At 38.9% G+C, this 15,096-nt stretch overlaps 1 protein-coding gene across 2 annotated transcripts in view; it reads left to right on the top strand.

The window, feature by feature from the left end:
- LOC147149764 (glypican-6-like) overlaps positions 1-15,096 on the top strand; it is an 81,519-nt gene that overhangs the window by 34,122 nt on the left and 32,301 nt on the right. For both annotated transcript variants that reach the window (XM_086025844.1, XM_086025845.1), the window contains exon 3: positions 5,818-6,209. In XM_086025844.1, coding sequence (XP_085881970.1) covers positions 5,818-6,209 — 392 coding nt within the window. The remainder of the gene's footprint in view (positions 1-5,817; positions 6,210-15,096) is intronic.

Below are 15,096 nucleotides of genomic sequence, written 5' to 3' on the forward strand. Positions count from 1 at the left end.
CTGGAAGATGGATGAATAGAGGAAAACATCAATTTGGGGGTGTTTTTGGTGAGGAAATGGCATATTAACACAGCTAAATGCTCAAAAACGTTGATTCAGCATGATACATTTCCTTTAACTCAGTCACTGCCATTGACACATTTATTTGCCTTTTCACAGTCCTGCCATTCAATCACAGGAACTTATTAATATGTTTTTCAATTTTTTTCAAACGTTAGGGTAAAAGAGGGTCTGAAAATGTCTGGCAGTGAACGAGTTAAGAAATTTGATGGAATAAATCCAATTTGGGGAGTAGCTTCTCCCTCATTAAACATGTCACAGTTCATGTGATGCTGGGCTTTTAGCCATGAAAATTGAACAGATCAGTGGTTCGTATCTGGTGATAGCCTATATTTGTGAATCTATTTCCAGAATTGGCATGAGTCCTCTGTAGTCATTTGTGTCAGACTTCATATCAAATGAAATGTTCCTTATTTTGATTATGTTTCTACGCATAACATAAAATAATATTACAATACAGCAGTGGCTGGTGGTGCATTTCAGACCCGGGCCTTTGGTAAGGACTAATGACAAGGTTTGGTGTTGGCTAGCAAATTTTCCTCACATTGTCCATTTTTCCTCTTTAAAAGTCCACCTACAAAATGCATTTTTAATAATTGCCAACATTCATGAGCCTCAACTCCATATCGCAAGAGTAGTTAGCTCTGATGAACTAATCAGAGGATGGAAAAATGTGACGTCGCTTTTAGCCTTCGGCAAGGCGAAGACTGCTGAATATGGAATCTTGAATGGTTAAAAAAAAAAAGCCATTGTTTATAGTATGTATGTGTCATATGCCAGCACGGAAGGCCCAGGCGGATTACATTGACACGCCAACACACAGCAGCTGAATCTGGTTTGCCAAAAAAAAAAAAAAAGCCAAAACATTTAACTCACACTACTAGAAGCTTGATAGCCACGACACATGCTACAAAAGGGAGATAATGCGCTGTTGGAAATAGAGTAATACAATTTAATTTAAGTCGTAAATGTAGGTCATTGCTTCTGATAGTCTTTAGGCCCTCAGAGAAGGCCTTGCAGGCCCTAACTACACACCACTGCAATACAGTCATTTGCTTTAATATGGTTGGTCTTAGGTGATTTAGGTTTGTTTGTGGCAGCACAATTTTCCAGGCAGAACTGATCTTGCAACAAACTTGGAAATTGGCACCAATATCCACTCATCCTTTATTTACACGGCCAGATGGTTGGTTTGGACGACACGGAACGACTTCTAATATAACAGATGCTGAATTGTAATATGCCTGTATTTGGCTGGCTTTCTGTGCACCATTATTGTCTAAAAGCCTATTATGCAAGGCAAATATGTGCCCCCTTCACTGCTGCTATCAAGGAGCATTAAGTTATTTCTTTGGGGAACTGAGAAGAGGCTCTTGCTCGTTTCTGTCTGTCAGTTTTCTGCATCAAAGTCTAGTAACCTGACCTTTTTTTTTTTTGGAGATTCCATTTGCTGGCACAAAACAATTGGTGTTTTTAAAAAGGCGGTGGCTGCAGCAACTGTAATATTAAAGATGCTTAAATGAGCTGCCAGTCTGTGATTGATGGGCTGTGTAAAAGTGGCCCGCGATTCCCCAGGATCGTATAAAAGGGGCTTTTAATTATGAGGGCCTCATATTGATGTTGTCAGTTCTATTGCTATATGCAGCAAGTATGTGAGGAGAATGCAATTCACCGCCAATAGCACCGCACACAATGTAATCTACTGAAAAATGCACTGTCATCAAAGTCAAGTGACTAACTCGTCGTATACGTATTCACTCATTTATTGTGCAAAATGAATTTATTGAAGATTGATGAGCCGTCACTCGTGAAATAAACATACCCTGTCATCGAGAACGGTTTGATCTATGTCACTTCAATACGTTATGCTTTACTTCTTCAAAGTCAAGAACGGAACTCTTTGACTCTTATCGTGATTCTCTTTAAAGTTACCATAAGAGGTCACAACAAACACAACATGTGAATGTTATCACCATGTTGCTGTTTTTGGGAGCAGACGATAGGTCAAAATATGACTATGACTAGGATCCACCATTTATGGAAATTGTATGACTGGGTCTGTGATAGACACTATGAAATTGTATAATAATATGACATTTGTTTTTAAGTAAATAATGTGCCAAATTAGATTTATTTGTTTGAGCATTCAATCCGGTAAAAATAACTTCATAACAAAAAGGTCACCGTTTATGAGTCATTATAATTAGTTCCAATGATTACGGAAATATCCATGCATCCCTTGAGCTGTTTTTCTTCTTGAAAATGGATTTGTCACACTCAGAATGACTTGGACAGTTCAGTATAATATATTCTATATCAAATGTAATTGATGCAAAGCCCAGCTTTATGTACTGTAATTATGCTGTGATCAGTGTACGGACAAATTATTTTTCTTTTTTTATCTTTAGGTGGTTATTACTGGTGCTTGTCAAGGACAAAAGGTCAACAAAGTGATTAAAATAAGAGTGACGTCACATTGTTTTTAAAGTCTGACTCAACATGCTTTGTGCATTTGCCAGATCTTAACAATACTGTTGCGTAATATTAAAACATCATAAAAATACATCAACGATTCAAAAAGAGATAATCCTCAACCGTTTTTTTTTTAAGAGGCTCAAGACTCATGCTCAGAGTTACTTACCGTTTGACAGATTTCCATAATTCTTTTCTTCTTTTTCCCACCACATCTTTCTAATCATTGCAGACTTCAGGATCTTTACCTGCTCAGACCTTTGCTCTGATTGACGTTCGGCATGCACCAATTGCTCGCTGTATCGCGTCTTGTCAGAACGCACACACTCATTTCTTTCCAAAGCTGTTGAACGCTGTGCAAGGTCAATAACTCTCAGTATGGCCAGATATGAGTTTTGTCCCATTAACGAGTTGGCCAGCTGCATCTGCAGCCTGAAACTCCCACTGCGGTATTTATGAGGGATCTGGCCTTGAGATCTTATACAGCTAAATAGTTGCACAATGGGGTTGGTGATTTGAGAATACTGTAATACTACAGAGTGCAAATAACCCAAATTTAAGTCCGTCAATAGTGTTGAGCAGTTTGATTCATAAGCTTTGCAAGTATGAACTTGAGTGTCTCCCTCAACCTTTTATTTCAACCTATTTCATATTTCTCTTCCAATTTAGCTCTCTCAAGGTGACTGTTGTCAAAGAGATAACTGTTGGTTTAAAGAAGCTGTTAATCTGAGGTCAATACATATTCCTTATGCACACACTGCGAGTCATGAATTTCAGACAATCTTTTTTATGAATGAAGTGTTAATGCAATAAGCTTATTAATTTTATATTCCATCCATTTTTTGTGGTAATTGGGGTCAAATATTCGATTGAATGTTACATGTTTCTTTCACCTGATTGTTGTCCTCTGCCAAGTCACTACCATGGCCAAATTACCTGAGGTCAAATGCCAGATCTGTAAATATGTCAAGGGGAGAACATACTGTCATTGCTGACAGCTCTTGAGATATTTAATTGTGAGGGAAATCTGTCCGTTTTGTTCTGTTGTTCTGTCCGAATACTGAAAATGGGAACACCATGCTTTAGTTGATATCAGAGCTGTATAATAGCGGTATTTTAAATGTTTAATTTTGGAAAGCAAAACACACAAATTGTCCATCCAAGTGTTCAAACATATTTTGTGGAATTAAAGTGTTCCAATGCCCATTTATGATTTTCCTTCGGAGATTTTATTCATCTGGAAAGCTTCTTAATGGTTTGTACAGAGCCAACTTTACATGTTCAGCACTCATGAGACTGCTTGTCCTTGATTTAGATCCAAATGGAAAAAGCCCCACAGGCTTTCAATATTTAAACAAAGGTAGGTGTAATAGCAGGTCATCGTGCTGCAAGAAAAAAGAAGAGTGACTAGGGACGACTCCCCCACCTCTTTAGGGTGGATACAGTTCAAATCAGGGAAGAGTGTTTGGGCTGAGCAACTTACTAAAATAACGCTGCATTGCAAAACACGTCAAATAGATTCAACAGCAGTTGAAACTTTGACGCGATACTAATTCACAGTTAAGCAGCGTTGCGTTTTAGTGGTTGGAAGCAACCACCCATCAATTGTCTGTCATTACGGTAGCGGGTAATTGGAAATGTATGAGGTTTGTTTATTCGCATCAATCAGCATCATTGGCATAACATTGAAATGATGTTAAAAAAAAAAAAATACTGGACAGTAAAATTAGATACAATGCTGTAGTAAAAAAAGGCGCGCATTACAAGAACAATTGCTGTTCACAGGTGGGATTTTTGAAGCTAACAAGTCAGTAAAGCTCACAAGGCCCGGAATGTTTCATGAGAAAGCCTGACACGTGAAATCTTGATTCATGTGTCACATGCTTGTTTACAAAGATAGAGGTAGGAGGAATATCTGACGTGGAGACATTAATTAGGAGCTCACGCTTGTACATTGAAGAATATGAGATGTTATTTGCTAGGTTTTAGAAAGACTCCCCAGCTGATTTGGCTCAGAATTTTCTGCATTGGTGTCTTAATGCTCAAGGTTGCCGCCACGCAGGTGATGCAAGCAAATCTATCCTGCAGGTTGAAACTATAATTGTGTGTATGTGTGTTTTCTAGTAGCTTATAAGTCAATGCAAAGTTTAGCGTTTGTGAAAAAGCAGTTGACTGGAGATCATTCAAGGCTTGGACACTTCCAGAAATGATTTCACTGACGTTCTTTGTTGAAATGGTGTGACTCTTTTCACCCGTCACTTCCTACCACTTATTCAGCTGAACCTTGACGCATATTTCTCATTATGATATGGGACAAACCCGATGAACGAGTACAGCGATTCAAAGCATTGCTTTCAACTGATTATTTCCTGTCTGTCAGAGTCTATCGGTGAAGCACATTACACTGGTCAACAGCATGTTTTAATATGAGATGGCTTTGTGCGGCCCCCTATGTATTTTGATGCTTATTTCAAAAACGCCTTTACTTTTTCCTACCACATCATGTTTTTGATTTTTTTTCACCTTTTATTTTTAAGTTTGATCTATAAAAGCTTGTGCAATATCGATTTTACCGTGTGTTGTAATTTATAGCTATGACATTTCAGAAAAACGACAAATCCACCTGTTGCTAAACCTAACCCTTAATTCAACTATATTATTATTATTATTAATAATTATAATTATAATAATAATAATAGTATTATTATTATTAATATTGCTGTTACGAAAACCTAGTGTGCTAGAGAAAAAAATGAGTGCAGATTTAGATTCAACACTGATTCAAAATAGTAAAAAGTTGTTGTTATTATTTTTTAAATAAAATATCAAACATTTTCACTATTCTGTTGCATTCCTGAGCAGAAAATATAGTCGTAGTCATTAAATGTTATGCTTGGTTAATTTATGAATATTCAAAGAGCCCACTGAGGCAGTCAGCTTTGGGTGTAAAAGGTGACAGTTTGTTTGTTCAATTTTGGCTCCCAACTGATGGTTTTTTTTTCCAAGAACATGAAAAAATGGAATAATTGCAGGTTACCATGATTCATGATTGCACATCTAAAAGTAAAACAATATGATGCAATCACACTACTTATGGTCCATTATTTTCATATTTCAATGGGGACTTTGGGACACAATGATGCCCCCTGTAGTCTTGGCTCTAATATTTTGCCCTCGGAATCTTGCATCTGGCATTCATGAATTAAAACATTATTACATGGTGTAAAGATCTGCATATTTGTTTCTCCTCTTACTCCTTTTCCTCTTTCACATCAACCCATACAGAGTTTTTCTTGGAACTCCTGGACAATTCAGAGAGGTCTCTGAACAGCATGTTCTCAAGGACATTTGGGAAGCTGTACATGAAAAACTCTGAGGTGTTCCAGGACCTGTTCACCGAGCTGAAGCGCTACTACACGGGGGGCAATGTCAACCTGGAGGAGATGCTCAATGATTTCTGGTCCAGGCTGCTCGAGCGGATGTTCCAGCTATTCAACTCCCAGTACCACTTCACGGACGATTACCTGGAGTGTGTCAGTAAATACTCAGATCAACTCAAGCCCTTCGGAGATGTGCCCAGGAAACTGAAGGCTCAGGTCACCAGGGCCTTGATTGCTGCGAGAACTTTTGTCCAGGGCCTCATGGTCGGTCGAGAAGTTGCCAACAGGGTTGCCAAGGTGAGTTTCATGTTCCTCCTACTATAATAATGTTGCCATATATATATATATATATATATATATATATATATATATATATATATATATATATACTGTATTATGTGTACAAGTTTCCACTGTACACATAAACTAGCAGCACAGCAGGGTGGTGTGTGCTGTTCTCGTGTAGCCCGTTGTTTTATTCATAAGGCCTAAACATTCCTTAGTTACCTTTATGTACTTCATGTTTTATTATTATTTCTAGTGCAGTTGTACGACACACTACTGCCACAATAGTAAAGACATTTTTTTCAACTATGTTGGCTTTTAGTAAACTGCAGACTTGATGTCAAACAGTTCTTGCATATTCCTGTTTTGGGGCAATTATTCACTGATAAATCAAGACTTGGGTAAAAGTCATTGTTTCCTGACGCCAAAGTTTGGCATTAATCAAATAGTATTTGGCATGTTACAAACAAATAAATTCAGATAAGATTTTCAGTTGACCATCAACATATTTAGATTTAATAGCATCTGTCTTCATTTCATTTTTCAAGGAGAAATTATGATGTTTTGGATCTTTTTGTGATATTTTTGATTGTATGACTGTACAATACGATTGTTCATGAATGCAACTTTAATTTGAAATTTACATTATTTAATTATTTATTTCACCTCCACTCCCTTCACCAACCTGCCATGGAGATATTACTTATTCCTTTATGCTTCTTTGTTGTTGTGCTATGATTTTTTTAGACAATGTCTGTTATGAATATAAAACACTTATTCAGTGTTAGTGCAGGATCATTTTCACTGATATGTTTGCTTTTCTTTATTTTGAGATTGTTGGTTGGATTTAAAAAGTGCATGACAAAAATGGTTTGAAATGGCAGAGCAATATTGATGTGGGTTTTTTTTGCATTGTTGAGTTGTTTCATTAATTAGATATATTTACCTACATCCACAACTCACAGCAGCCATTCAACTTAGCTTTTAGTACATTGAGGGAGTAGTTGCTAATTCATCAAGACAGAGATATACTATAGGAAGCGTTGAAATGAGCAATGCATCAGTCCTAGAACTAAAAGGCACGCTCACTCAGGATCAAATCCCACATTCCCTGCCGCTTCATCAATTATGAAGTGCAGCCAGGAAACAGTGTGGCATCGCTGAAGGCTGTCAGGCTGGTGACCACCCATAAACTGGAGGTGAAAAGTAGCTCGACATGACAAATCACCTTGACCTAACAATTACCTTCACTTCTCACACCTTTCACTGTACACTGTACAGTGACTTTCGTGTATCAGTCTATATAGTTTAACTGTTATTATTATCTGCTGACATGCCTGCCAAACCGGGGCCTGTTACGTGTAGCTGGTTACTGCTTCGTGCCCAAGTTAATCACCTCACTCTTGAATGAAGGCCACTTTCAACGTCCTTTTGGATTTGTATCATCAGTTTGCCACAGCATGTAAAAACATTCTTGCAACAGTGAACTCGAGCGCAATTAAGATGGGCGTTCATTGTACAATTACTAGTTAGCAGTGTTGCTTTTCATTTTCCAATTCCCACTGTATGAGTGATCACCCGCGACAGAAAGTCAAAGCTAACGCTGGAGTGAAGTACTTGCACTTTATGGACTGACGACAGACACGACTTGACTGTTTTCATCGTTGTGGTTCCACTTAAGTCCTGTAAACTGTTGCCAACTGTCAAAGTAAATCAAGAAGACATTACCCTCTGTGGGCTAAAAACAACTCTAAGAATATGTATTTCAAGAATATGTTCTATGCAAACCCACTAGTTGAAACAAGGCATTCTGATAAATATTGCGTTTGTAGAATAAGAGTTAATCCACCCGTTTTTAGCCATTTCCGGGGGTGGCCATTTTGTCATTTGAGTCGACTGAAAATGACATCACAACTGCTCAGAGCTCAGGTAACGACCAATCGCGGCTGACCAGTTTTCTGAAGCTGAGCCGTGATTGGTCGTTACTTGAGCCCTGAGCAGTTGTGATGTCATTTTCAGTCAACACAAGTGACAAAATGGCCACCCCCTAAGATGGCTAAAAAGGGGTAGAATTTGCTTCTTAACTCATATTCCACAAATGCAATATTAATCAGAATGCCATGTTTCAACCAGTGGGCCTGCTGGGAACATATTCTTGAAAAAAATGTTTGGGTCGATTTCCACTTTAAAACGACGAAAACTCAAAGAAAAAATACAATAGAAATCAATTTAGCCAGTGGTTCCTCTACTGTACTTTGCGCAGAAGGTAAAAAAAGGACTCTCTAAGCCAACACTGTCAACCAATCACATTAGAAATTAAAAGAGTGCAGGGATGAAGTAACATCTTTGGAGCACTAGAAAGCCGTCAGCAATTATGAAGCAATGCACAAGTGCTCGCTTTCTTTTTACAACATAGCAGCAACAGTAAGCTCCAGAGAAAAGTGTGGAAATTAGGTCGCTGATTCTGCCAGCGCCCAAAAAAAAGGGAAAAAAAGTCGATTCCTGGCAGGGTTTAATAATTTATGAAAATGTTTATAATTTTACACACTTACATGGAATTCCAGCAATTGCTAAATCAAAATCAAATGTGCATTTTAATTGTTGTGAGGTGATATTTGTCACTTCACAGTTTGATGTACTTTTGACATATATATACACAGTATATATATATATATATATATATATATATATATATATATATATAAATATTCATTACATTAGTGTGTGAATTCCCACAATAAATAAGCAAATAAGCAATGTAATTATGTAGGACTAATGATGCTCATAAATAAAATGTACACATAAAAGGTATCATGTCACTTGTATTGGAATAAGTTGTTTTTGGTGGTTCATGTCCTCTAATGTATGGACTGAATTTACTAAACTGCAGCTTTTGAAACTACAAAAAGTGCAATTTACATGCCAGACAAGCTTTCAAACATCTGTCTGTTCAATTTTCCATGTTTCTTTTGCACGGGATGATATGAAAACAATGAGGACGCGTACATAATTGCAGCTTTTGCAGCAAAGTCAGAACAGGAGAGATATCCCTCCATAAATGCGATTGCACTGGGCTCCAACTGAACACCGACATGGACACCATGCTTGGATTAAGAGCAGAATCTCTCTGGATTACAGTTTATGATGACCATTAAGAGTTTTATCCTGGGGGTACTTAAAACACAGTCCGGCCACATTAGGACCTGCTCAGAGAAGATTGTGGGGATTTGGACCTTTCGAACGGTTTAAAGTTTGGGTATTTAGAGCACTTATCACTTACACTGCATGAGCATGGGAACCAGCCGCATGCTTGCTGCTTGTTTAGTCATGATGATGGAAAGAAGTAGGGTACTGTATTTTGTTCAGAGGGATTTGGTTTGTTTCCCTGATGGTGTATACTATTCTGCTGATCTCATTACCCGAACTGGCAGATACTTTAACTGTAAGATCAATGACGCTTTCTAAGATGATGCTAATGCTAATGCTTCATTTAGCCTTTACCCAAGTATTCAATATAGAACAGATCAGATACTGTTTGTTGTAATGAAGATTAATTGTTGAAAAATACATTAGAAAAGGACCTTGGAAAAAAATTGCAACTCATAGCGCAATCGCAATTTTTAGGAAAATAATCGCAATTAGATTATTTTCTATAATCGTTCAGCCCTAGTATAGGGCAGTATAAGACCCGGTGTGGGTGCAACTAAGACATTTCTGACATCTAGTGGTGATTGATGATGTTACAACTCAAAACTATCTATATATTCACAGATTTTGGTTTTCATCTATCCATCCATATCGATACCGCTTATCCTCACAAGGGGGGGCGTGCTGGAGCCTATCCCAGCAGTCTTCGGGCAGGAGGCGGGGGACACCCTGAATTGGTCGCCAGCCAATCGCAGGGCACACAGAGACAAGCATCCGCACTCACAATCACACCTAGGGGCAATTTAGAGAGTCCAATCAACTTACCATGCATGTTTTTGGAATGTGGGAGGAATCCGGAGTACCCGGAGAAAACCCACGCAGGCATGGGGAGAACATGCCAACTGCACACAGGGAGGCCGGAGCCGGGATCGAACCCACGACCTCTGAACTGTGAGGCGGACGTGCTAACCATTCGATCACCATGCCGCCCATTTTGGCTTTCAACATTTTTTTATATTTGGGATTTTTTTCTAGGATTTTATTCCCGTATTTCCTCCAGTTTTTCAGGTCAAAAGTACATTGAATGTATATCAGCATTTTTTGAAGAATACTATGGGTTTGTAAAAATATAATCAAAAGTACTGGCACAGAGGCAACAATCATTATTGACTGGGACTTGTTTGGGCATTGTCAGAATTTCTGCCACCACATATACTGTAACTTTGAGTTTCCCCCCTGCCATTGAAATATTACAGATGAGAAACCTGTAGCGGCTTTTACAACATTAAATAGTGCAAATTCTGTTTCGAAAGCTGAATATTACTTCAAATAAAGCCATGGTCCCACAGATGCACAGCGCACTCTTGTCTCTCAGCCTTTTGCTCAGTGTCTGTCTGTCTCTGTCGCTGGCTCCGGGCATTCACAGCTTGCCTGGGATGAGGCCTCGGCCACAGCGCTGCAACGGCAGATGGCAACTGGCTCCAAAAAGGTTTGGCACATCATTGGGAAATGTGCTGCGGCAAAAATGCCTTTTTTAATTAAAAGATTTTGATCTGTGATGAACTGCAGCATGTTGGAAGAATGACCAGCAGCATGTGCTTTGAAATACAAAGACATGAAATGATAATAAAGAAAGTGACTACAGACTACAGGATGTGCTTGCTCAATTGTGTTTCATTTCGGAATGATACAGACTCACTCCCATTATGTGTTGAGCAGGACGACATATAGAGCTACCCAGAAACTGGATAGATTTTTTTTTTAAAATCATCCATTGTTCCTACTCATTTTTTTTTTTTTTTTTTTGTGGCATTGAGACACTCTTCATACACCACCAGATGACATGATGATGCTCTCATAACATTGACTCAATACCACCACATTTTTACTGAACATGCTTACAACCCTTACAGCAAGTTTTCAGCATTTGTCCCGGGATCTTGCGAACAAATTCTTTTTTTTTTTTTCCCCCCCTCTGACATTCAGGATAGGATGCTGGCCTTCTCTCAGGTGGACAGAGGATGCTCTTTTATGTGCAAACCACTGATGTAGAGGGACAACAATATTGTCTATGCATGTCATGTAACCACAAGAGATGGTAAATAGCTCATGGTGCAGCGCCACTAGCACGAGGCTGGCTTTTAACATGTTTGCGCTTGTCTCGGTAAATTAAAGAAACAGTCCCAACTGCTTCTCAAGACATGCCACATAACATGGTTCATGTCAGGATAAATCAGCGGGGCTATCCCATAGTGCACGAAAGACAGACAATTGAGCTGACTCATGCAGGTCACACGGGGGACGGCTGTGCTCTTTCAGAGAGTCGCATCTGCCCACATTATTAATATTCAGACAAGACAGGCAGACAGGCATTGATTCACAGCAGTCTCTCTAGAATTTTCTTAGGTGCCATTCTACATTGAAGATGAGGAGTACAGGGAGTCTCAAGTTGAGGGGAGGTGTTTGGTGGAGGGGAAAAAAAGTGCTATATGAATAAAACTGGCGGGGCACATACCACTCAATATCAGGAATTCATTTGATTTACTTAACCTGTATTTATGCAATTGAGAACAGGTTCTCTTTTGCAACGATGGAATGGCGGCAATCAGCAACGAAGTAAGGCAATATAAAAGCAAATTCAAATGAACACATATACAACAAAGCTGTACGATGTGATACACACACAAAATGTACGCAAAACAAAGCTTAAGATATACAGTATACGCAATACTTGTAAAAAATATATCCATCATCATCATCAACATAAATAATACAAATTCTCCCCCACCGAAAATACACCATACATAGCTCCCTTAACCTTGGCACGTTGCATACAGCAAGTGTAGAGTTGTATTTCCTTCTTGTTGCACATTTTGTTTGAAGCCGTTAGAGAAGATGAGAGGGCACCAAAGATTGACGTCTCCTTTGAACAGTATGAGGGCGCAGAGATCATGCATGACATCACTCGCGTTTGCTACAAGTAAAAAAAATAAGCAACTGAGGTCTTCTAACAGCAAATAGGTTGTATGTTCGTTGGAATACTAAAGTACACTCTTACAAATGGATGGTTTTTTTTTTTCATTCCAGACACAGAAAACAAAAATTATTTTGTGATTCATTGCGCAACTTATAATAATATTAATTTTCCAGCAGATGAACTTAAGTGAACAGATACTGTATTTACAACACTGTCAAGCTACACTTAACAATTATGGAGAAAAAACAAATTAAGCCTTATATTTATATTTGTTTATTCTTTGACTTCTGACGCGGCATGAGCATGAGACTTGGCATTGTTTAAGTGTTTTATTGTCTTCACTGTCTTTGATATTAATGTCTTGTTTTTTACTGTTGTTGTTTTTATATATCAGGTTTTCCCTTTACGTATAGCACTTTGTATGTTTGTAAAGTGCTCTATAAATAAAATTGAGTTGAGTAAATGCATATACTTACTGGTATCAAATTTGCATATTTTGTTCTAGACACCAGTTGGTCTTTATAACTAATTTTGTTTTTTACTCTACACTTTACAGTCATCATCATTTTTATTCAACTGTTTTGTCATCATAGAGGGTGTGGGTGTTATTTCCCCTTTGAGCCTCTATACCTCATTCCAGTCACTTTTATTTTCTTGCTGTGCGGAAATCTGACAGCCTGATTAGACATCAGATCACTTGTCAGTGCTGCAGAAGGCGAGCGTTTGATGTGGGATTTTAGGATTTACTCTAACCTTCTGTGAGCATATACAAGATTCTTGTAAGGAATTACTTGAACATCAGTTCACAGTTTTTTTTGTTGTTTTTTTTTTTTTTTTGCAATACCCAGTAGTGCTTACTGAAAATCATGTAACTCCTGAAATGATTTGTTATCCATGTCTGTCTTTGGAAGTGGCAATCTGTTTTGCACAATGACGGATCAGTCGTAGTCCTATCGACACTAATGGCTGTGTAATTGGTCAGGGACACCGGGTCAGAAATGCAGTCCCATACCCGTGTCCAATCACTGTGAAAGCAATGCGCTCAATGACAAAAATTATGACAGAGCGCCCGAGACAAATTCCGGGCATCACTCTCCCACCAGTGTCCCACTAGTGCTCTCCTTGATTGGCCTTGGTAGCTTGCAAAGATATTTCTCGCAAGTGGCACTGAGCCATTTCAGCTGCACTCCCCCTGAAGAGAGTTCACGCCATATGTGCATGACAACACCCTGTTGGATCGGCAAGGTGATATTTTCCGAAACTGTCTTTTGTGAGCCGTCTCTCATCAGTCTGCTGTTGATAATATGGTGTGACTTTTTATATGGGCCGTGTTATCAGGCGAGCGAATGAGCTCATGACTCCTGGCTTTACACAGTCGGTGTTCAAGATCACGGCATTTAGATTAGACGTGTCGATCGTTAATAAATTAGAAATTCACGGTAGCTCAATAGTTTGACAGATAAACAGCACTTACTCCTCCTTCAAAGCAGAGGGTTGATGAGCAGGCCACTCTCTCTGCATGCTCCCTCGCTCGTTATAGTATCCAGCATATACAGGACCCACACACACCATGCGGCGCTATCATAGCGCTTATACATCAGATGAGTAGATTAGTGTGGGTTAATCTTACACTGGATCTAAAGCATTTTGCGCCGCAGTCCTGGAATCAGCCTGCTGTGAAATATTCCAGTCACTCAAGTGTAAAGATGTGCTAACAAGATTATCAGATTACCCTTCATCCAGGGCACACAGCAAACTGCTCGGGCAAAACGATCAACGACATACAAAAACAATACAGCTGCACCTGAACTCCTTGGAATGTAACAGTTTACATGTTTGCAAAGCTCAAGCGCAGCTTTATGATGTTTGCAGCTGGGATATCGTTTTAATACATAAATATACACATTTGTCCACGTAAAAAAACGTCTTAATATTGATAACGTACACATCAACATTTATAATAGCGGAATCCTTGAAGAAGCCATTTTCTTTTCTTTTCCATTTTCTTACTTTTAGGGGCATTGCCACCAACCCTTTACTATCTGCCCCCCCCCACACCCCACTAACCAGAAACAGCCACTGATAGCAGATTTGTGCAAAGCAAGGTTACTCAATAGGCGACCACCCTAGGCTCCGACCGCCGGCCGCCTAGTTGTGGCCCCCAAACTGGTAAAGCAACACTATGTCATATGTCAGTTTTTGTTGATTATGGCGGCGCCATGTGGACAAAAGCGGTAGTGTTTTGACAAAAATCAACCACATTCCCCATGGGTGCCAGCGTGTAGTGTTTTGAAATCCTAAGCCGTCCTTATAGCGAAAGGGGGAAGTGAGTATGCCGTAAAGAAATTCAGGACATTTGTATTTTTTTGTGTGCCGAGGTTGATCCCTTCCTCCTCAAAGTTGCGTTGTGCCAGTAAAAACGATACAGACCCCTCTCAGGGCATGAAGTCCCATTCAACTAGTGTATTTGTAAGTCAATGTTTCATCAAAAGAGTTGTGAAAAAAAATTATTAAGGTCCATTTCTTGCCCAGTGCTGCTTTAACTGTTCAAACGTGAGGGAAATGATGATTTATGTACTGTATTTGTTGCAGACCTTGCCTCTAATTTTTGAAAAATCCGTAGAGTAAAATCAGTCCAAACTTCACATGGTGATAGTATTCCTCTTCAGGAAAAAGAATCCACTGAATAATTTTCGACTTCTTGAGGGAATGGTTTTTATGGCAGTTCAAATGTGAGGGAAATGATGATTTCTGTACTGTATTTACTGTATTTTG

Source organism: Filicampus tigris, chromosome 3 (assembly GCF_054856515.1).
Source record: "Filicampus tigris isolate MCC_2025a chromosome 3, RoL_Ftig_1.0, whole genome shotgun sequence".
Taxonomy (NCBI): Eukaryota; Metazoa; Chordata; class Actinopteri; order Syngnathiformes; family Syngnathidae; genus Filicampus; species Filicampus tigris.